The sequence below is a fragment of the Ambystoma mexicanum genome, chromosome 2p, assembly GCF_040938575.1.
Source record: "Ambystoma mexicanum isolate Mex_15411 chromosome 2p, UKY_AmexF1_1, whole genome shotgun sequence".
In the NCBI taxonomy this organism is placed as follows: Eukaryota; Metazoa; Chordata; class Amphibia; order Caudata; family Ambystomatidae; genus Ambystoma; species Ambystoma mexicanum.
In genome coordinates, this window is record NC_090923.1 from 56830403 (window position 1) to 56854784 (window position 24382).

Genomic DNA, 24382 nt, shown 5'->3' on the forward strand with positions numbered 1-24382 from the left:
GAATTTGAGGAAAGGGAGAATGCCTCTGAGGAGGTGAAGCTGAGAGTGAGATTTCTTGACAATGTTAGCGATGTGTGGTGAGAAGGAGAGGGAGGATTCGAAGATGACACCCAGGTTTTTGCCTCAGATGAGGATGAGGGAAGGGATGCAAGGAGGGTGGCCAGAGAGTAGGGGGGAATGAGTGGGCAGGAGTCCCAATGAGAAGGATCTCACTCTTACTGACATTAAGGCATAGATTGTTAGAAGCACACCATGCCTGAATAGCATATTAGAGAGGAAGAAGAGGGGGAAGTCAAGGAAAGCTTAAGGGAGAGCTGTGTGTCATCAGCATAATACTGAAAATGAGGAGCAAAGGTGGCGATCAGGTGGGTGAGAGAGGCAAGGTAGATGTTGAAGAGCCACGTCGAGAGAATAAAGCCCTGATGAAGGCTGTGGGTGCAGAGTGAAATAGAGGAGAGAAACGGGTCCAGTTGAACTTGGGAGGGCCTTTTTCGATGGGCAGGTGGCCAGCCAATCCAGTGCCCAGTCTGTGATGCCAAGGGTATCACGTAGCCGATTTATGAGAATGGGATGATTGACCATGTCAAAGGCGAAGGACAGATCAAGGAGGATGAGAACGGAAGGAGAGTTGGAATCAAGGTTGAGAGCAAGTCTGTTCAGGAGGAGAGAAATCCACTGACGGGCCCATAGATCAGTGCTCACCCTCTAGAACCTGTAAGACAAGATAGCTGCACCATGTGAGGACAGGGGGTGCAGGATTCACTTACTCCAACACAACTCAATAATGAGGACTCAGTCATTTGGCAAAGGGAAGTCTGTTTAATGACAAGTACATCAAACAGGGAAGCAGTTGGGAATCAGCATCGTTACGATCACCTGTCTCGCTCCGACTTCCTTGAACTTCAGTCAGACAGCAATAGTTTTTTTTTTTAAAACAATTTTATTAATTTTATTCAAACAACAAATAACAAACCCAACTCAATTTACAGTGGTTACATATCTTGCTCATAAATGCACATACATTGTTACTTTTTTGCCCATTGTATTTCCCGTCCCACCCCCCTCCCAAGCCTACTTTCTCCCATTGTCAGTCTCCACCTCTTGTGGTGGGGAGACCTCTTCAGCCATGCTTATTTTATCATCATCACTTGGTCCATCATACGAGGGCCCAAATAGCTCTGCTATTAATTGTCTCCAACCCGCTAGGGCTCTGGCTTCACCCTCTATGTCCCCTTTACACGCTTCCTGCCATGCCGCTGTTTCTGCCTCCGCCCACTTCTGCAAGTCCCTCCACCACGTCTCCACATTGGGCTTGTGGCACGCTTTCCATCCCATTGCAATCCTTCTCTTCGCCAGTACATATGCCAGATCTTTCAATTTACTCACATGTTTAAGCTTTCGCGGTCTGGGGATCCCTCCCAACAGGCAAGCCCACAATGTATCCACCTTCATGCGGATTCCCTTGTCCTCCATTTTCTGTGCTATATCTCTCAAATATTTCGCTATCAGTGGATATGCCCAGAACATATGCACCATTCCTGCGTTTTCCTCATTGCATTTGGGACACACTTGGCTTCCGGCATTCTTAAACTTGGCTATCTTAAGTGGCGCCAGATATGCTCTGTGAGTTATATACAACTGTATTTGTTGCAGCCTAGCATTTCTCGATATTTTTTTATGATACCCCTGAGCCCTTTCCCACAACCCATCACTCATCATATCCCCTACTTCCTCCTCCCAGTCCAGTCTAAGTTGCACCACATCCTTGCCCACATGAGTCATCATCATCTCGTACACTCTAGACGTTTCATGACCTCCTTCTGCTATATCATATATCACATCTAGTGTGGTGTCCGGCTCCTCTGCAAGTTCCACCTTGGACCAGGTATCTTTCATTGTTTGCACCATCCCATGATACGTAATATATTGCCCAGCACTCAACCCCGTTTGTTCCACCAGCTCCTCAAATTCCATTATTTTCCCCTCTTGCCACACATCTCCCAATGTTGCTATTCCTACCGGTTCCCAATACTTCCTAATCATTAACCTTAGTTGCTTTTCTGATCCCATCATTGTGACCAGTGGGATTTGCGGAGAGCACAGGGCCGGCTTGTCCATCAACCGGCACGCCCTCTGCCACATCCCCCACCCAAGGCCCAGCATCCCCGGACGACCTCTTAGCTCCCGCTTGGGTAACCATATCATTTCTCTCAGAAAATATGGGGCGCAATCCCCTTGATGCAGCCTATGCTCTAAGGTAGGCTCCGCAGAGAGCCATTTGGCTACATGTTGCAACTGGCTCGCTACATAATATACTTCCCAGTTAGGTCATTTAATGCCCCCTTTCTCATGCGGGTTTTGGAGTTTCCACAGGGCTACCCTGTTCCTCATCCCGTACCATAGGAATTCCCTGTATATGCTGTCCAACTTAATAAAGAAATGGCGGGGTATGGAGTATGGGATGTTCACGAAGCAATGCAACAGTCTAGGCAATGCCACCATCTTGAGCATCGCCCCACGCCCCATCATTGCTAAGGGGAGTTTCGCCCAGAACTTCATGCTGTTCTTCAGTTTCTGAACCGTTCTTTCTGTATTATGCCTATGTTCGGCTTCTGCTGTATGATATATGTCTATCCCAAGATACCTAAAGGCTGTGGCCTCCGACGGTATCTGGAGTACCGGCAAATTCTCTGCCAAGAGCCCTCTATATCTGCCCAGCGGGAACACACAGGATTTACTTGGGTTCACGGCTATACCTGAGAGTTCAGCAAACCTCCCCACCACTTCCAACACATACTGCAGATTCTCCTCTGGGTAGCGCAGATATAATAGCATATCGTCTGCGTATAGTGAAATTAAATGTGATGTTTCCCCAACGACAATGCCTATTGCGTCATATTGCTGCCTTAAATAAATCGCCAGAGGCTCCAAGGCCAGAATGTACAACATGGGGGACCAGGGGCATCCCTGTCTGGTCCCTCTCCCAAGTTGCCACCTTTCAGAGATCACAGTTCCTGTCTTCACTCTTGCTAATGGCCCACTATATAGGAGTTCTACCCAGTGAAGATATCCTGGTCCTATACCATAGTTGGCTAGGGCCGCCTTCAGCCAGGGCCATCTGACCGAGTCAAATGCCTTGACCGCATCCAGCGACACTATCGCCATTTCGCTAGTGTCCCCTTCAGTATGTTCAATCACCCGATGGAGTCGCCTCAAATTATTCGAGATATTCCTATCTGGGACATATCCTGTTTGATCAGGATGAATCAGTTTATTTATGACCTTCTTTAATCTGTTTGCTAGAACCGCTTTTAAAATCTTACTATCTTGGTTTAACATCGATAGGGGCCTATAGGAACCGCAGTCACTACCAGGCCTGTTTGGCTTGGGGAGTGGTATAATAACCGCTTTGCGCAGTGATTCCGGTAATCTCCCAACTTCATATGCTTCGTTAAGCATTTCCAGCAGTGGGGGGAGAATCTCTGCTTTATATGCCTTATAAAATTCGCTTGGGAGTCCGTCAGTTCCCGGGGTTTTGCAAGTGGGCAGCTGCTTCACCACTTCTTCTGCCTCTTCTAGAGTGATCGGGGTGTCTAGCTCCTCCCTTTCTTCCACACTAATTTGGGGTAGCCCAATCTCTTCCAGTATGTCTCCTATCTCCCCTCTTCTGCTTCCCGTCTCGTCTCCGTACAAACGTCTATAATAGTCTTCAAATTCTTGATTTACCCCCTCTTGCGTATCCACTACGTCGCCATTGTCTTTCACTATTGTTCTGATTGGGGGCCTTGCAGTCTCGTTTTTGTAGAGCCACGCAAGGAGTCTTCCTGGTTTGTCGCCTCCAATGTTGCCTTTCTATGTACTTTTTATAATTAAGATTACATAATCTCTCCCAGTATCCTGCACATTTCTGCTGCAGGCCCAGTGCCATTTCTGTATCTGCCTTACTGTTGCTACCCCGTTCCAATACCCTCTCCAATTCCTTTTCAGAGTCCTGTAATTCAGTCAGAATCCCATCTTGCAGTCCTTTAGACTTGGCTATGGCAATTCCTCTCACTACCACTTTAAAGGCTTCCCAGAGTGTGCCCGCTGTCTTGACACTGCCAGTATTTATTTCGAAATAACTTATTATTTCCTCTCGCATATCCTCCCTGAATACGCTATCTTTAAGCGCTTCTGCACGCAATCGCCATGTGGGTATCCTTCCCCAAGGGGGTCGGAATTGCCAAGTTAGCAGCAGTGGTGAGTGGTCTGAGAGGACTCTAGCTTTGTACTCCGCCTGCGGTATTTCGGTCAGTAACTCCTGCGTGACAAATACATAGTCCAGTCTTGTGTATAGGCCCTGTGGGGCTGCATAATGTGAATATTGTCTATCCTGCGGGTGACTTGTTCTCCGTGCATCTGCCAGCCTAAAATCCGCCAATAGTGCATGTAGTGCTTTTGCAGCCGGGGTGGGTCTAACTATTTTATTGTCTGATCTATCTATGGTGGGGTTCAACACACAATTGAAGTCCCCCCCCCACAATATCGCTCCCCCCACGCTGCCACTGAGTGTACTATACAGGGTCCTAAAATACGCAGCTGTATCTTGGTTCGGGGCATAAGTATTTACGATGCAGATCTCTCTATTTTCCACCATCCCTCTCATGATCACCATCCTGCCATCCGCCTCTACCTGCGAGCTCAGCAACTGAAACGGAACATATGGGGCCACCCATGTGATTACCCCTCTTGCATAAGCAGAGTATGTTGCCCCCACCACTGTCCCTCTCCATTTCTTCCGTACCACTTCTAGTTTGTCTTTCGTTAAATGAGTTTCTTGTAACAGGGCTATATCCACTTTCTGTCTGCGTAGGTACATCATTACCTTGTTCCGCTTCAGATAACTATTGAGCCCCCTAACGTTCCAAGTGACTTTTTTTCTTAAGGGCTCCCATGGTTCATCTCGTTTTCTGTGAGGTGTAGGTTCACACCATAACGCTTCCCCTTCCCTCCCAACCACAACTCCCCCTATCCCCAACTCCACCCCACTGCACACAACCCTTCCCCTCTTCCCACCCTACCCGGCCCCAACAAATGCCCGGCTCCATCCCTGGATCTCAGGCCCCCCAGCGTCTGTTCCTATCCCGTAAGCGAGGACTAGGATCCCGCGGGACATCACCGTGCTACCAGTGACCTAACTAAATATACTACTAAGGGGTATTAGGATTGCCCTCCAGGAGCCCCCGCTCACCTGAACTAGGATCATTGCTTTTCCAGGGTCCCACCAGCCCCTGTTTGTCACACCACATTCCCACAAGCTTTATTTTAAAACGCTATAATCAAGTCCCAGTGTCCAAGCCATGTCCCAAGGGATGGCCCATTCGCGCATTACTTATCTCCTGTGATTCCCGTCTGGACATCCGGTTCTTGAGGATGACCCTGCATGTCCATCCGGTCCATCGCATCTCTCGGGTCCCAAAAAACAGGCTTTTGTTCTTGTAGAACACTTTCAGTTTGGCTGGGTAGAGCAGCATGCAACGGTGGCCTGCCTCTCTCAGCCTCCTTTTCACCGTACCATAGTTCATCCTGCTGTGCTGCACTTGCAAAGTATAATCCGGGTACGCCGTGATTGTCGCCGAAACCCTCTCGATCTTCCCTCCCTTCCGGAAAAATTCCAGTATCTTTTCCCGGTCTCGGTAATTCAGAATTTTAGCGATCAGCGGCCGTGGGGGAGTACCTGGGGTGGTCTTCTCGCCAAGGCCCTATGGGCCTTCTCAATTGCAAACCCCTGGGTCAATGCACCGCCAGTTATCTCCTGCAGGAGCATGGTTTCCACATATTCTGACGGATTAGTGCCCTCTATTCCTTCCGGCAGGCCAACAATGCGAATGTTATTGCGCCGAGCGCGTCCTTCCGCCAACTCCGCCCTGCTTTCCAGGTTGCCTACTCTCTGCACAAGGGCATGGAGTTCCGACCTGTGGGCGACACATGCCGCTGTGTTCGGGGCCACTTCCTCCTCCAAGTGCCAGTGAGCTCAGCAAGCGTCCGCACGTCCTGTCTCAGCAGGTTAACTTCCTCCTGGACTGCTCCGACCTTTAGGTCCAGGCCCTCCTTCAGTTCAGTCATTGCCAGGCCCAATTTGGTTTCCCAGTCAATTTTCAGATCCGCTATCGCCGCCAGCACTTCCTGGATCGTGCCCGGTGTCTCTGCCACTGCCGTAGTGGTATCTTGGATTTTGCTCCCCTCAGCACCGGTGGACGATTTAGCATAAGCCTCCAGCGTGGGTTGTTTGTTCCGGGGTCTGACCACTTTAGAGGTCGCCATGCTATATTGTGCAGGCGTGAGCCAGCAGTGCCACCCTTTGTGCTACAAGTCTGTGTGGCAGCAAGCCACTCTTGACGTTGCAAGGGCCTCTATCGCTATGTTCCGGTGTGGCCTTTTGCTTGCTTCTCTACCAGAATGGGTTATGTCCTCCCACGTATCTTCGCACCCTCCGTGCCGCACCCCTTGTCTTTTTGTAGTCCTTCAGTTGGCCGGTGGTCTTGTACTTCCAATGGCCCAGCGCACTCACCTTTCGACCCTCCGTCGGTCCCGGGGGCCATCCAGTCAACAGACCAGCCCAGAAATGTTGGCCTCACAGTCTTAAGCTGGGGAGTCAACCCGATGTTGTGGCTGGGGGGCAGGAATTGCCCCAAATTGGTGCAATGCCGCTTATACTTCTAGGAGGTGGCCCTCCAAAGTGTGCCTGGTTTCCAGTGTTTGGCCCGCCTCACCGTGCTGGCCACCACATTTCCCGTGGGCAGCACCTCTACCTGTGATATGGGTCATGCAGGGCTTCGGTGCTGAGCTGTGAACAGCCTTTTTAATCAAATCAGGCTTCCAGCTTCCCTGTGTGCTGCCACTGCTGTATTCCCTTTGCTCTGATCCCAGGGGCCACTGCTACTTTGTAGCCAGTCTGCTTACCAGCTCCATTCTCCAGGCGCAGCGCTCGTTTCTTAGGAGATATTGACACAGTGCATCTCCGGCGACTTCCATCGGCGGCTTCACCGCGGGTCGGCGTCCGCCATCAGTCTGCTTTTTTTGTTTTTTTAAATTTTTTCCCCCTTTCAGATCTAATTAAGTTCCTGCCGTGTGTGCGCCCGCTCGGGGTGCGGATACTCGGATACTGTGACAATAAGCAGGGCTCACGTTCCTTTATTGTGGTGGCATCCGCAGAGGTCCCCAAGTTCCCTTTGTCCGCACCGCCATTTTGTTTTCAATCCGCGTCGGCGCTTATTAATTCGAACGCCTGGATCTTCGCTGCAGTGCATCGCACATGTCCCACACTTACAGCGAGTGTGCTCACTACTATCCTGGGCAGGGATGTTGTTTTCCAACGCCGGCAGGGACCCGCAGACTCTCTTATTTAGACGGATTGGTACAGGATCACGGGAGCTCTTCCAGAGCACGTCCCTCTACATGGCCGCCTTAGGCAAAACTCGTCATCACTGACGTCTAACTCTACAAAATTCGTCATGCAATATAATTGCTTAGGAAAGGTAACTTTAGTATAGGTGCTATATCTGTATATGGTAACAGAGCATGCGGATTGGATTACTCTTATCGGGTGGGCATCTACGCCGCTCCCTCTACATCACACATGATAGACGTCACTACAAGTACAATGTCTCATTGGTTCTACGATCTATAGGACCCTAGACAACTTGGTCCATTGCGATTGGGCAGGTTACACCCCTAGACATAAATCTCCACTTTTAATTAACAGCATGCAGAATGGACACCCAGGTGCCTGGTGTCCCAAGTTTCACCCTGCCTCCCTTCCATCAATCAGTATCTTAGGGCTATGTGTCAATTAGTTGGCTGGGTATGGCCTCGAGACTGTAGCCTCTTATCAGGAAAGGTTATGGCATCCTCGAGTTCTGGGTGACATCAGGCGGTAGAGCCCCTTCGTGCCTGGCTGATCACATGTTAGTCCACCATGAATCCGCTTCAGCTTCCAGCTTTTCTTGCATTTGTTCTTCTTTAGCCTTGCTACCAGCCTGGGCCCCCTTATCTTGACCTTCACGGTACAAGCTGTTATGCGCTGAAGTTTGATTCTTGTTAGCTGACGCTCTCCTCCCTTTCTCTGGATGACCTCGATTTCCCCGGCATGAGCTGCTCTTTGTTGAGTTACGATTCAGCTCCTTCTCTTGATTCTGGCCGGGCTTTGAAGCTTAGCCTATTAGGCTTCTGGCAGCCTGGGCCCAATTCTGCTTTACAAAATGGAGTTGCACCTGTATAGCGTGCCTTATTGAGGTAGATATAGGTGGCGCTTGCCACTCTCTTCTTCTACTAAGCATTGCAAGCAGTATCGTTTTCTTAGCTTCTTGCGTTTCAAGCCTATTTACACACATTTAACTGCTTGGTTATTTCCATCTTGTCTCATAGGAACATTTCCTTACATTTTAACATCCTCTCTCCCCTGTGTTCCTTGCATATATTTTCATAGCTACTCGCACTGGTGTGCTATCTTCAATTGCTGTTTTCGTTCATTTGGCGAGTCTGTTTAGGCCCTTGTCTCATTTCCACTGGCCTTCCATGAAGGCTCTTTGGGTCTCTTCATGGACCGTCTGTAGGTACTCTTCCTTTCGTCTCAGCGGCTGGTACGGCTGATAGGGTACCGTGCTGCCCAGGGTTGTCTGGTTATGGGTGCTTCAACAGGTATGGATCTTCTGATGTACACTGGGCAGAGTCCCAGTGCAGCTATTTGTTGGTTCATTTGCTCCTCATACGTATAATACCTTGGTGAGTACGCTCCTGGTACCTCGAAATGAGGGGATGGGGTGCAGGCCATGTCTGGGACTTTCTCTACACTTCCCCCTCTGGTCGGTTCATCGACCACTTCTGCGACCTCTTTTGCATTTATTTCTTTTGATTCTTTGGTGTCATGTTCATCGTCTTCAGGGTTCGTGCATGATGGTGTGAATGTGTGAGTCTTTGGAGTCCATATTTTTATCACTTCTTTCAAACTCCCTGCTGTTTTCACATGTTCGTCTTTGTTCCACGTCATTAGCTGACATTGTCCATTTGGGCTTCAGTAGATCCATTTTCCTTCATACCTTCTTCGTTTCTTAGGATATGTGAACTTTGTTCCTTCTGGTGCAAATTTGCTGGCCTTCACAAAGTCTCTTATTTCTTCATCAGTCAGGTCTCTGGGCTTCCACCCCTGTTCGACATCAACCATTATTTTCATCCCTATGGCTTTCTTCGCAGTTTTCTGGCACTGTGTAATGATTGCCTTGATAACACACAATCCCAATACCATTGCTAGTAGAGCTCCCAGAAACTTGAATATATCTGCTATCCATTGTGGGACCCACGAGAATAGGTCTCCAAACCAGCTGTCATCGTCCAGTTCATCATTTTCATCAATCATCTAGTTCTTCAGGTTTGCCAACATACTTTTGGCCTCTGTTAGGGTTCCATTTTCTTCATCGTGCGATGGTACAAATGTGCAACATGATTCTCCGATTTTTGCACAAACACCTTCATCCATTGCTGTGATCATATCAAGCACATATTTGTTCTGGAGGCTCATCAGTCTGATCGCTCTCGGCTCTTCTTTGATCGCATTAAATCCTTTTATAGTGGTATTGATGGTCTGCAATAACTCCCATCTGGTTATCTGCAACCATTTAGCATTTACTCCAATTTGGATGTGTGGCAAGAGCAACGTGGTGAATACTGTTGAAGTGAGGCTGAACAGCCTGTGTTCATATGGGATTGCATGGAATGCCTCTTCTGATTTTGCAGAAAAGTAATTCTCTCTCTTCATTCGGGATATCAGTTCCACAGATCTCCTTTTTCTTGCGTGGGCATCTGCTTTTCGGAAACTGTCCAAATTCAGGTCATTCTTAGGGATCACCAGTGCTGGTACGTGGACGTTCACTATCATGCATATACCTCCCCAGTTCTTCGGCAGTCTTATGTATGCCTTGGATCCACATGCCCAGTAATGGTCCATGATGACTGCGATTCCGTGTACCATTCCTGGAGTGTTGAAGACTCATCCACAGTTTTGATTCTCTCCCATCTTTCTTGTGCCGTTATTTCTCAAACAGAACTTTGGGTTTTCTTGTGGCACTATCTGTAAGGGTCCTCACCTGTCTTCGACCCATGTAAGTAGTTTTGCAAGCTTCGGCCATAATGGCTTGCATCTGTTCCACACTATGTTGATGGTAGGTTCGTATTGACCAATGATCATCCAGGCTCTGCAGATCACTACTCCTTTCTCCCATCCGTCTGGTGAAAGCACTGTTCCCCAAATCTGCATCTGGCCTCTGTTCTTCTAACTTCGGGCCTCTTCTGGAGTTTTTCCTCAGACGTTTAGCTTCTGATTCACTTCCCATCTAATTCCTGTCCCTTTTACGTCAGGGTTCTCGTACCTGATTACATGGTTCTTAGTATGAGCTCTGTTTTTTGTCTTTATGTCTTGAACATAATCATCCTCATCAGGATCCGTTGCTTCAGTTGCCCATTTCAGGGAGGCTTTCTCCTCTGGTTTTGCACATTGCTACGTGCGACATACAGTGTGCTGTCTGGACATCAATTTCTACAGCCACAAAGATCTTAGATTTTCCTATACTGTATGGTAGGAGTGCACAGAGGAAGCATTCTCCTTCTGACTGCCTTCGTCCTACTTCCTTCATGTGTTGGTACCATATGTTGTTTCCAAGATGGCCTGTGCTGTCCAGGTAATCGTTAAGTTCATTGTTATTTTCATATGGGCTTCTCTTGATTCTCAGCGTTCTTCTGTAGTTTCCTATTACTATGTCCTTAAAAGAGTCTGTGCTGCTTTTCCACTCTGGGCATCTCGGTGGAGCAGGGTCCTTTGGCTGCATCACTGTGGTACCTCGAAATGAGGGGATGGGGTGCAGGTCATGTCTGGGACCTCCTCTACAAGTCTACACAGGTGTTCAGGTGAGCAGTTTCCATGCCTCTGTCTGCTCTGAAGCCAGACTGGTGGTCATGGAGACGGCCAACAGATTCAGTATGATAGATTAGTTGGGAGATTATCAACTTCTCCAAGAGTTTTCCCAAAAAGAGGATAGTGGAGATAGGGCAGTAGTTAGTGGGGTAGGAAGGATCCGCAGACAGGTTTTTTAGGCAAGGGTGCACAAGGTGGTGCTTTAGGGGTGATGGAAGGAAAAGAATGGTTACAGAACTCAGCCAAGGAGGGAGCAAGAGCAGCAATTTCTTTTTTTTTTTTGCTGTGTGATTTAGTTTACAAAAAAAAAAGAAACTTTACACACATGACCACATAAAACAGTAAGCATAATAAAAATATTTGTCATAAAATGTCACAAGACATAAATGCAGTTCATAAAACCCATCTTTAAACAAAGACATATTTTTAAGGCAAAAACAGCTTTAAAAAGTTCCTCACAGTAATTACCAAATGATCATTCGGGATTTAGTAATACGTTCCACCACAGCATTTCCCAAGTGAACAAAGGACGACTATTGAAGTATAGCATAAAGGCTTCTTCATGTACAGCAGTAAGAGCTAAACAATCAACGATTAAATGTTTCAGGGTTTCACTAGTAGATATTCAGAAATGACACAGACGGTCTTCCCACGAAGCAGAAGACCAAGGACTTAAAACATCAGACGGTAACAGGGAGGGGGATGTCCAAGTGCGCCCAGTCGGTGGAGACTGTTGATGGAGAGTCTGTATTGCCTTTGGAGCAGGTGACAGGCCAGTTTGTCAGAGGATGTGCTAGAAGCCAACCATTTTCATTCAGCATCTAGCGTTTATGCGAGGCTAGGTCGGAATCATACCAGATATTGCACTTGGAGGCAGGCTTCATGCGGATCCTTATGGCAGGGGCAAGGTTGTCCAGAGTGCTGGAGATGGAGAGGTGAAGGTTAGCATGGGAAGAGTCGGTGTGGGAGTCAGTACCAGCAGTGGGAGGAGGAACGAAGAAGGCGGCAAAAGCAGCTACCGACACTCGCTTCATCGGTCGATGACTGAGGAGACTGGCAGTGCGGGCAGAGGCTTAGCCAGGGAGCTGAGGGGCTCCACTGGGAGGAGAGGAGAGAACGGTCGGACCAGGAGAGAGGGGTGGTGAGAGGGTTTAATACAAAGGTCTTTGTTTACCTCATGTTTGTGTATACATGTGGTGAGAACGACTCGCTGAGCTAAAGACGGCGCTCAGTGCATGGAATATTGTTTGCAATCTATTTTAATAGTTGCAATGTCTAAATACCTAGCCATGCCTTGAGGTGCCTGTCTGTGTTGTCATATAATGAAATTATTTAAAATCCTTGGGATGTTTCACAAATGGTAACTTCACACCAATGTATGTTGCAAACCCAGTGAAGGCAGCACAGTGGATGCATTCTCTTTTAAGCTTGTAATCATGACTTCTAGAGACGAAACTGGGGCCATTGCCAGCCTTCAGTGCACTTGACAGGCTTTGGAGTGCTCGGTCCAAGCCAGCCATTGGTCAGGGTCTCCTGATATGTGACTGACTCTGGCCCAGCCTTACCACCTTTTTGAGTAACCCATGTCTTCTAGGAATCTGCCTTGCTTCTCCATTCGCCAGCAGGCATCTGCCTTGCTTCTACTGCCCAGTTGGGCAGAGCATGCCTCAGCTGCCTTGCCACAGTACATTACGTATATCCATGCACTCAGGTTCCCAAGCCCTAGGTGGCAGAGCTGGAGCAACCAGCCTGCCCTCTCGAGGCATCGCCCGCGCTGGTGATATGATATATGATATGATATGGCATTTATAACGCGCCTATACACCAGTGTTTCAAGTCTGTTACCTACCAACTCGACGAGGCATTGATTGGCCAATCTGTTTTCCATTGCAGGACATCGCCACCATGCAGCTCTGCGCAAACAAGCTGGACAAGAAGGATTTCTTTGGAAAGTCAGACCCCTTCCTTGTCTTTTATCGGAGCAACGAAGACGGAACGTGAGTCATTGCCAATCCTGTCGTGTCTGTCTCGTTAACAAGTCAATGTCAGTCAGGGCTGGCCTGGCCTTCCCTGTAGGCCTGTGCTCCATGGACCTCTTTTGTGCGGTTATCTATTTTATTTCTAAAGAAAAGTGTTTGGCTTGATCAAAATGTGTAATATGGGGCCACTTTGAACATATTTCCAGGACTGTTTAGGTTCCCCGTGCACCCCAGATGGCATTTTGGTACGCCATACACGTATGAAATCCTGAAATTGTCCTCACAAATCTCTTAAACTGTCCTGAACAAGAGCTGGAAAATGATCTAAAATGTATGTTTTCTCCAGCGTTCATAACTTTCTGCACCAGGGCCAGAAAGCATGTGTTTCCATCTGGGCGTTGTTGCAGTTAACAGCGATCAGGAGTGTGTCTTGGATGGACATGCCAGTTAGCCAGTTACAGATTCTATTGGATAAAATGTCAATTTCTGAATTTGCAGATTATGGTCACAGAAACATGCAAGAGACTTTTGATTTAGTAAAGGCCAATTGTTAGATCCCAAACCTCACTTCCATGGTTCATTTGTGTCATGTTGTTACAGTTGGGGTTTAAATTCCCTCCACATCGTTATGTGGAAGGCGGGATTAGGGCGGGGGCGGGACCCAGGTTAAGGGAATTGACGGGGAGTTGGGGAGGCGGTTAGTTCAATAAACCTAGGAGTTGAGACCGGTCATGCCGTGTGGGCCTCCTTTTTGATTCCATGTATGAATGCAGGAGTGATTTGATACCAAGAATTTGTCAGCAATTCATTCAGTGTGACGTATGTGTAAACGGGTAAGTGAAATGTCCGCCAAGGGCCTTAATCAAATACATTGGACTGTTTGCTTTGTGCTATGAGAAAGACATGCATAAAGGCAGGAAAGGTGTAAAGCTGTATTGGTATGGAAACTGGAGCAAGATTGCACACACACGTGCAGATGTCATTTGTCAGGGGAAGTATTACTTAGCAAAGCCATCAAAACCCCTTTATATGCTAATATTGAAAATGTGAAATGCATTATGGGCTGCAAAGATTCAGATATGTAAGTATGCAAGACGTGTTATTGCATTTTCTTATGTTCATCTGGAAATCGTCAGGAAAATGGAATTCTCTTCCCTCTCAGCAACATCGCCCAATAGGCAGTGCTGGTCATTGGGCCGGCTTTCGGCAGACCCGAGATCTGGCACCAGATATGGAGCCGGATCTTGGGATCCGGCCAGAGTCAGCCGCCCCAGACCATGAACCGCGCTGGAAAACTTAAAAAAAATAATAATAAATACGCCCGCCACTGCAGCGTTGCCTTTTGCCGCGGCTGTGGCACTGGTGTGTAATGCACAATGCTCGCTACATGTACAACTGAAAGGAATCAGTCAGTTGTACATGTAGCGAGCATTGTGCATTGCACACCAGTGGCAAATCCGCTGTAAAAGGCAACCCTCTTCTTTTATTTTTTACGTATTCCAGCATTGCTGGATGTCCACTACGAGCCCCGCCCCCTCTAGACCACGCCCCGTCGGGCTCTCCTCCCCGACCCCGGCCCTTGTGTTGTGGGATCCCCCACCACATTTTTTCCATTTCCACCACTGCCAATAGGAGCAATCCTTGCTCCTGGTTTATAGTTAACGGGGAGAGTAAGGGAGGGGGCCTAGCCATATTGAGGAGACACCTTATAGTGGGGGGTGGGCTTCTGGCTGCGTCGGTGATTTGCATTAGAGGAACACTCACTGCATCCCAGCCCAGCTCGGGCTCCCCCGTTGAATGTAATTACAGGAAGCAACTGCTCTCGGCGGGAAGCCATGGAGGAGAGTGACTTGTCATTTCAGCGCGTGGCAGGCAGCCTCCTTCCGGGGCAGCTACAGACCAATGCCTGCAGGCGAGCAAGGGAACAGTTCCATCTGCAGAGCTCATTCATGTTAAGTTCTGCACGTTCTTACTCTACCATACCAAGTCCATGCGATCCTTTCACAGACTGTCGTTTGGAAGTCTTCAATAAGGTCGACTCAATTGGCCGAGTCGATCAAACCCGCACGCCTGCCACGTACGCACACGTGCACACCTGCCCACGTACGCATGCGTGCGCACGCACACCCACACTCCCGCACCCCATACACGCACAAAAGAGGGCTGGCAATGGGGCGACCTGCCCATTAATAAAAAAAGAAAATGAAAATTGGTCGATCAAAGTGAGTCGACCAAATGTGTGCACGCCACACACACACACGCACTCACAATCCATATTACGGTGGGTCGGCCTATTTTAAAACGTTTTCTTTTTTTTATTATGGAAGGGGTCGCCCCATCGCCCACTTCCTCATCTCGTGCCTCCCAAACCCCACTCACACACAACTCTCTACTGCGCTACGCCTGCATTGTGTACACACACACAAGAGGGAGGCAACGGCTGCGAAATGCGCATGTAAAAAATAATGGCTACTATTAGGGCAGTCAAATTGAGTTGACCAAACAGTAGATCTTCCAAATGACCCTCTCAATGTAGAACCAGCCATTGATGTTCTCTATGCTATGTAAGCCATAGGCCGTGAAGACTTTGTATCGGGAGGATAGCTCATGGTCAACGCGCTCGCCTTGGAAACAAGAAGCAACACAGGTTTGATCCCTGGGTCCGCGCTTAGAAACCTCTGGGCATTAAGAGTGTTATAAATAGCCGAGACCAAGTTCCTCAGATAGATAGTCCATGCTTTGCTGATGCTGGTCTGATGAAAGGCTTTGATGGTGATAATCCAGTTTTCATGTGATTCAGTGAAACATAACTCTGCAAATGGCTATCCTGTGATTTTAACGAAATATGTTTTAACAAGGTAAGTTATACTGAAAAAAATACCAAAAATGAGTTTAAATATTACACAGCCACAGTAGTGGCTGTGTATATGGTTAAGTTGCTGTTTCCATAGGAAGACCCCTTTTTGGGCGGTTTATAACTTCGCTCTCCCTGGACGAATCCTCACCAAACTTTGCAAAAAAAAGTATATGGGCCACTATAATTTTTTTTGCAAAGTTTGGTGAGGTTTGGTCTAGGGGGGGGGGGACAAAGTTATAGGTGGGGTCCCAAAACTTCTTTTTTTCCCATAGACTGAATGGGGAAAAAACTTTGCTCACGCCTACAGTCCAAACCACTGCACGGATTTTGACCAAATTTGGACCAGGAGCAGCGGCTTGGTCCCGAAAGCATGCTTTTGCAAATTTGGTGAAAATCTGTCCAGTAGTTTTTTTAAATGACCAAAAAGTAGGTCACAAAAAATTAGTGATATCTATGTTCGGTCTGCAGACACACTTCCCTGTTCGCTCCGCGGACAGGGTCCTGATTGGTTGGGCGATGCGCATCATGTCCGCGGACATTGGACGTGCTCGCTGATTGGGTGGTTGAGAGCGTGTGGTGCATCAGATTTTCTGGGCACGCTCGCCATCTTGTATTCGCAAGCAAGTTGAAACTGTCCTAAGAACACAGGCGGTGTCCTGAAATGTTCGTAAATAAACGAAATGGGGGTGTCCTGAGGACGCTATGCCTGTCCGTATTGTTCGTGGGCAAGTTGAAATTGTTTTAAGAACTCATCAAGTGTCCTGGGATGTTCGTAAATAAACAAAATGGGGGTGTACTGAGGACGCTATACCTGTACGTATTGTCCATGGGCAAGTTGAAACTGTTCTTAGAGCACACGCGGTGTCCTGAAATGTTTGTAAATAAATGAAATGGGGTTGTCCTGAGGACACTATACCTGGCCGTACTGTTCGTAGGCAAGTTGAAACTGTTCTACGAACACTCATATTGGTCGCAGACATTAAAAGTGCCCATATGGCATAGTTAAAATGTTTGATTCTATGGGTGTGATCTATGGGTGTGATATGCTGCAGTGGTTGTGGCCAGGGCCTAGAGTCTTAGAGCCGTACGGCCATGCACCCAAGACTCTAGGCCCTGGCCACAACGACCACAGCATATCACACCCATAGTGGCTTATAACTTTGGCACCCAAGAACAAATTTATAAGTAACGAAGTTATAAACCACTATCGGTGTGATTTGCTGCGATGGTTGTACTTATTATAATATACTTATTGTTTGGTTTAGTAACTGGAGTACATATATTCCTTGTTAATTTCTGTGATAAAAGAAAAGATCATGTTAGTATTGGTAGTTTGTAATGACTTATAACATTGAATAATTGACATTTTTTTATTTTTTTTACCCTCATATTTAGTAGATTACAAACCAGTGTACTGTGCAATTTGCTCAGTTTCTGTGTTTGTTGCTAAAATCATTGGGTCTGTGGGGAAAAAAAATCCATGTTGGATAAAAAAAACTTTTTTTGTTATTGTACAGTCTACTTGTTTGTTTATTTTCATTGTTCACTTGTTGTTTCTGGCTAATGTTCTATATGTTGGCTTGTTGCAGATTTTTGGAGCAGTTAGATACCTGTTGGCATATTCTGTCTATTTATTGTTATAATGAAGTGGTATTGATTTATCTGTTTGGTTATTGCAAAATCTTGGGGCAGTTAGATACCAGTTGGCGTATTCTAACAGTTTATTTTTTTATATAGTTTAGTGGTATTCATTTATTTGTTTAGTTGTTGTAGAATCTTGAGGCAGTTAGATACCTGTTGGCATATTCTAACTCTCTATTCTTTGTTATAATAAAGTGGTATTGATTTATCTGTTTGGATATTGTAAAATCTTGGGGCAGTTAGATACCAGTTGGTGTAGTCTAACTGTCTATATTTTGTTATAATGTAGTGGTATTGATTTATCTGTTTGGTTATTGCAAAATCTTGGGGCAGTTAGATACCAGTTGGCGTATTCTAACTGTTTATTTTTTATATAATTTAGTGGTATTCATTTATCTGTTTAGTTGTTGTAGAATCTTGGGGCAGTTAGATACTTGTTGGCATATTCTAACAGTTTATAGTTTTTTAATTGAAGTTTTGTTAATGTTTAAGTACAGATTAGTTCATAAATTTTGGTTTTAAGAAGATTAAATAAGCGTTTGTAAGATTTGCTGGTAATCTCTGCTTTAGAGTAATGGTACTATTGTTACATTCGAACCATCCACATTTTTTTTATATATGCAGTATAGTGACCTGCATTGGTTGTGGCTCCTGTGTGGTAGATTATACCTATTGTTGTGAAGGTTTTCTTACCAAGTGATACTTGATCATGTGTGAATCCAGTCAGCTTGCAGTTGTTTTTGGTACCATCTGCATTGTAGCGTAGAAGCATTAGTATTACGTATTTACTATGTGTTTGTATTAGTAAGGTGGAGCAATTATCTGAATTGCAGGTAGTACATAATATACCATTGTTTTCATTTTGTACAAGTTGCTGAAATGGAACGGATTCACAACTGGGTATGGATTCATACACAAAGTGCTCATTGGGGATTTGTTCCTGTGTCGCATTGTTGCAGAGAGTGCATGTATGTTTCCACATGTATGAAATCTGGAAGATTTCATTTATAGGTATGTTTTTGTTTTCCAGTACTTGTAGTAGGTACATTAGAAATTCTTGTGGATCTTCCTGTGAGTTTATAGTGAATTTCACCATTCCAGCACAGTAGTCCAATTCTTGTCTTATTCCATGAACACTATACGTGTTGTCAGGATTGTTTGTTGCGTTTCTATGAAGTACTAACATTTGCAAACACAATTGGTCTGTACTGTGTAAGTAAATGTTGTCAACAATTGGTGGTAATTGAAATAGAACATTAATTGCTACATGTGCGTAGCAACTTACACCAACTATATTTGAACATTTAAATGGACCAGATAAGTCTGTGTCCAAGTCATTTTTTCGGAATGTGTGTTGCTTCTTTGAAGAAGTACCCGAGTTACTTTGAGTAACAGGTTCTTCTTTTGTTATGGTAATTGATGAAGTATTAGTTTCTTTTACCCTCTTTGGAGGATTTGCAGTGACATCCTGTTGCATTTCTGTTTGATTTAGTTTTCTTTTACAATGTTTTACTTTTTGTGGAACAGGTTATGTTTTTAGATGGGGGTATATAGTGAACGAAGTCTATTGTATTCTAAAATGCAAGGAATATCAGCGTTTACTTTACTTGCATCAAAGTTGATTAGAAATAGACCGTCAAGTGTACGTAAGTGTGATAGTGCTATGTAGCTCATGACTTCTTTAAAGACTGTGTTACCAATATCTATCAATGCTTTGTCTAGGGTAAGACCTTGTGATTTATGAATGGTGACTGCGTATGCAAGAGTTAGAGAAAATTGTTCTCTCCGTACATACATGTCTTTGAAGAGAAGGAATCGAGCTGTTGAGCATCCTATCCTTTTCACTTCTGAAAGTTTGTCAAAGAGAATATTGACAAACTGAATGTTGTTGTCATGTGGGTATGTTTGAAAGCCAATAACTGTACCCAGTGCTTCATTAACTAGACCTTGATCCACGTCAAGGTTACGTTTAAGCATTACTCTACAGATTAAGGATAATTTGAATATTTTTTCCAACCCAGCTGTGTTGGAGATTGAATTTTCTAAACTATTTAGTCTTGTTGTGGCTTGCTCACACATGGGTAGTGTCATACCATGTACGTCTAGTTTGTCTGTGGCGCTAATTTCCATTATTGGTTGCATTTCTTTTTTCAACATTGTTTCATTGAATTTGGAACAGCTTGCAAGAGTTGGCATTAAGGCCATACAATTGATATTTTTGTTTGCTAATTGTTCCATAACATCCGTAGCACATGCATTATCACCATAAAGTGCATGAATGTGCCGGGTTTTCAATATTGTTTGTGCTTCTTGAGATATTATACCAACTCTAATACTTTTAAAGATGTTGGCATAAGTGAGATCTGCAGATTGCCACATGTTTTCTGTTAATTCTCTGTATTGGAAATGTTGCCAAAGGTTGACATTTCCTATGCTGCCAACAGTTTTACGGCAGAGTTTGTGTCCTAAGGTTTTAAAAATAGGCTCACCTTTCACTGGTGTCAATTGAAGAAGATCTCCAAAAACAATAATGTGTTTTCCTCCAAAGAGCTCTTCGTAGTTTGTTTTGGGTACTTCTTGTAATATGAGGGGAATCAAAGCCAACATTAGGTTGGAGACCATGCTCACTTCATCTATTAGTAGTATTTTCATTTATTTTAATACTCTGCGTAGTTCCATTGCAACTTCTGTAGAAAGTTTGTAATAGTCTAATTTGTTTTGGTGTTCTACTGGCAGGAGTAGTAATCGGTGTAAAGTGACACCGCATATGTTGTAGGCAGCTAAACCTGTGGGGGCAGTGACAACAGCTGACAGTTTGTTGTTTGTCAATTGTTGAAGGAATTTGCTGATGATTTTGATTAAGAATGTTTTGCAAGAACCAGCTTCACCACTGACGTACAGTAGTATAGGTTTGTAATTTTGGCAGGTGCATTCTTTATTTTCATGTTGTACACCATGCGCAATTTCTTTTGTTACTTCTTGAAAAATGCTACGCTGCTCATTGTTTAGTTTTGATTGTAGTATAGTTAAGTCTTCTTTATCTTCATACTGACACATGGTGTTTTCTACTTCTGTCATAGCTAATTCTGCCTTATTTGCCATTAGTGGCTGTCCCAGTGGTTACTGGCATCCTGTTACAGAAGGTTGACTACTGTCAGGAGTGTCCTTATCTAGTTGGGCCTGGAGTTCTTCTTTGTGTTGCTGTTCATTGTGCAACATTGTTTTGTAGTGTGTAAAGTTTACATCGGTTATAGTGCTTTCATTTGCTTTGAAAGCATCTTCGTAGGAGTCATAGTTATCTAGTATTTCTTCTTCTTTCATCCATGGTTTAAAGAGTTGTCGCAGGGACATGTAATATAGTTCTTTATGGTGTGGAGTCTTTAATGACAATTTCATATGATTAATTAAACTTGCTTTGGTGAGTTTTACTAAGCTGCCTTCACAATTTGTCACCCTGTATCTACCTTTTTTTTCATCGGGTTTTATATTATTTTTGTATGTGAAGTTTTGGACTATGTGGTATAGACACATGGTTTACAAAGTGGTACTTCTGTTTGGGTAGTATGTGTCCATCAAATTGTTTTACAAAATGTCTTGGTTGTTGGGATCATTTTTGGCTATTGTTTCTATGTCGTCGTATGATTTGAGAACTCTTTTTCTAGATTTAGCAGGACCAAGACTTAGCCATACCGTATTTTCAAATTTTCCATACAAAGCAGTACCGGTTAAACGATCTGCTGCTTCCTAGGAGCCCCATTCTCTATGGGAGAGCATATTTATGCCCAAGCTGTACAATTTCTTACACAGTGTTTTGTCTGATGACAGGTCATTCCAGAGGTCTTGAAGCTCTGTTTTTTCTGCTTTGGTTAAGTATGCTGTAACATATCGTGCAACTGCAGTGGAATTGTCTGCAATGTACTGCACATCTATGTTTGCATTCCATAAGAGGGCAATGATTGCATTGTAATCATTGATATATTTTTCTTCTTCTGTTCTTTTTATGTAATATGTATTTTTAGGTAATTTACCTTTAACACTATGTCTAACTGAAAATTCATAGAATTTCGCACAAATGTGGCGCACGCGGCTGGCGCACAGTGTCTGCGTGCGCTAAAATCGATTTCCGCGCACAGCGTATTCATGGATTTTAGCCTCCAAAACCAGCCGTGGCTCAGAGTGGCGCCGCGACCCTGCAGCAGCGCCAGTTACGCCCCCAAGAACGCCCTTGCGCAAGGAAAAGCCACCAAAATTCCCAATTCAGCGTGAAGGGCTGCGCTAACCCTGGACCAGTTTACAGGGCTGCCAAACAGCAAACGCCAAGTGGGGAACGTGTATTACTGGGGTGCGCGTGAAGTTTCACACGCGAAAGGGCCTGTGCGAGTGGGGCACGTGTATTACTGGGGTTTGCGGGAAGTTTCACACGCAATTTCAGGAGGGTATGTGTATTTCAGGGGTGCGCGGGAAGTTTCACACGAGTTTGGCCTGGGTACGTGTATTTCAGGGGTGCGCGGGAAGTTTCACACGTGATTCGGCTGGGTACGTGTATTTCAGGGGTGCGCGGGAAGTTTCACACGCGATTGGCCTGGGTACGTGTATTTCAGGGGTGCGCGGGAAGTTTCACACGCAATTGGGCTGGGTACGTGTATTTCAGGGGTGCGCGGAAAGTTTCACACGCGATTGGCCTGGGTTCGTGTATTTCAGGGGTGCGCAGGAAGTTATACACGCGATTGGCCTGGGTATGTGTATTTCGGGGGTGCGCGGGAAGTTTCACATGCGATTTTGCTGTCAGAGCAGGAAATGCGTATTTCGGGGGTGCCCGGGGAGTCCTACACGTGAATTAGCAGTCTGGGTCCTCCCAGGTGTCCCCTATACCCCCTCCACGGCCGCTGCAGGCAGCCCACACCACAGGGGACTACCCTGCACCCCTGGTCATGTCCCGCAGGTAGCCCATCCACCATGAGCATGCCCCCCAGCCAAGCCACATGTCACGTTGCAATATGATCACCAACTCATGTCTCCCAGCACCCCCACCCCCCAGCAGAGAGGGGCACCTGCCAGCAGGCCCCCACTCATGTCCCTAGTCCCCCCACCCCCATCATTGACAGGCACCTGCCAGCAGGCCCCGACACATGTCCCCCAGCACCCCCACCACCCAGCAGTGAGGGGCTCCTGCCAGCAGGCCCCCACTCATGTCCCCCAGCCCCCCACACCTCATCATTGACAGGCACCTGCCAGCAGGCCCCCACTCATGTCCCACTCATGTCCCCCAGCACCCCCACCCCCCAGCAGTCAGGGGCACCTGCCAGCAGGCCCCACACATGTCCCCCAGCACCCCCACCCCTCAGCAGTGCAGGGCACCTGCCAGCAGGCCCCCACACATGTCCCCTAGTCCCCCCACCCCCCAGCATTGACAGGCACCTGCCAGCAGGCCCCGACACATGTCCCCCAGCACCCCCACCCCCCAGCAGTGCAGGGCACCTGCCAGCAGGCCCCCACTCATGTCCCACTCATTTCCCCCAGCACCCCCACCCCCCAGCAGTGAGGAGCATCTGCCAGCAGGCCCCCACTCATGTCCCCCTGCACCCCCACCCCCCAACAGTGAGGGGCACCTGCCAGCAGGCCCCCACTCATGTCCCCCAGCCCCCACACCCCCCAGCATTGACAGGCACCTGCCAGCAGACCCCCACTCATGTCCCCCTGCACCCCCACCCCCCAGCAGTGAGGGGCACCTGCCAGCAGGCCCCCACTCATGTCCCCCAGCCCCCCCCACACCTCATCATTGACAGGCACCTGCCAGCAGGCCCCCACTCATGTCCCACTCATGTCCCCCAGCACCCCCACCCCCCAGCAGTCAGGGGCACCTGCCAGCAGGCCCCACACATGTCCCCCAGCACCCCCACGCCCCAGCAGTGCAGGGCACCTGCCAGCAGGCCCCCACACATGTCCCCCAGTCCCCCCACCCCCCCAGCATTGACAGGCACCTGTCAGCAGGCCCCGACACATGTCCCCCAGCACCCCCACCCCCCAGCAGTGCAGGGCACCTGCCAGCAGGCCCCCACTCATGTCCCACTCATTTCCCCCAGCACCCCCACCGCCCAGCAGTGAGGAGCATCTGCCAGCAGGCCCCCACTCATGTCCCCCTGCACCCCCACCCCCCAACAGTGAGGGGCACCTGCCAGCAGGCCCCCACTCATGTCCCCCAGCCCCCACACCCCCCAGCATTGACAGGCACCTGCCAGCAGACCCCCACTCATGTCCCCCTGCACCCCCACGCCCCAGCAGTGAGGGGCACCTGCCAGCAGGCCCCCACTCATGTCCCCCAGCACCCCCCCAGCACCCCAGCATTGGCAGGCACCTGCCAGCAGGCCCCGACAAATGTCCCCCAGCACCCCCACCCCCCAGCAGTGAGGGGCACCTGCCAGCAGGCCCCCACACATGTCCCCCAGCACCCCCACCCCCAGCAGTGCAGGGCACCTGCCAGCAGGCCCCCACTCATGTCCCCCAGCCCCCCCCGCCCCCCAGCATTGACAGGCACCTGTCAGCAGGCCCCGACACATGTCCCCCAGCACCCCACCCCCCAGCAGTGCAGGGCACCTGCCAGCAGGCCTCCACTCATGTCCCACTCATTTCCCCCAGCACCCCCACCCCCCAGCAGTGAGGGGCATCTGCCAGTAGGCCCCCACTCATGTCGCCCTGCACCCCCACCCCCCAGCAGTGAGGGGCATCTGCCAGCAGGCCCCCACTCATGTCCCCCTGCACCCCCACCCCCCAACAGTGAGGGGCACCTGCCAGCAGGCCCCCACTCATGTCCCCCAGCCCCCACACCCCCCAGCATTGACAGGCACCTGCCAGCAGGCCCCCACTCATGTCCCCCTGCACCCCCACCCCCCAGCAGTGAGGGGCACCTGCCAGCAGGCCCCCACTCATGTCCCCCAGCCCCCACACCCCCCAGCATTGACA

The 24382-nt window shown here is 47.7% G+C and overlaps 1 protein-coding gene across 1 annotated transcript in view; it reads left to right on the top strand.

Moving 5' to 3' along the window:
- The window catches only part of CPNE9 (copine family member 9), a 1803250-nt gene that overhangs the window by 1412346 nt on the left and 366522 nt on the right, over positions 1-24382 (top strand). Inside the window, exon 9 of the mRNA XM_069643244.1 lies at positions 12839-12942. Within this exon, the coding sequence (XP_069499345.1) occupies positions 12839-12942 (104 nt within the window). The remainder of the gene's footprint in view (positions 1-12838; positions 12943-24382) is intronic.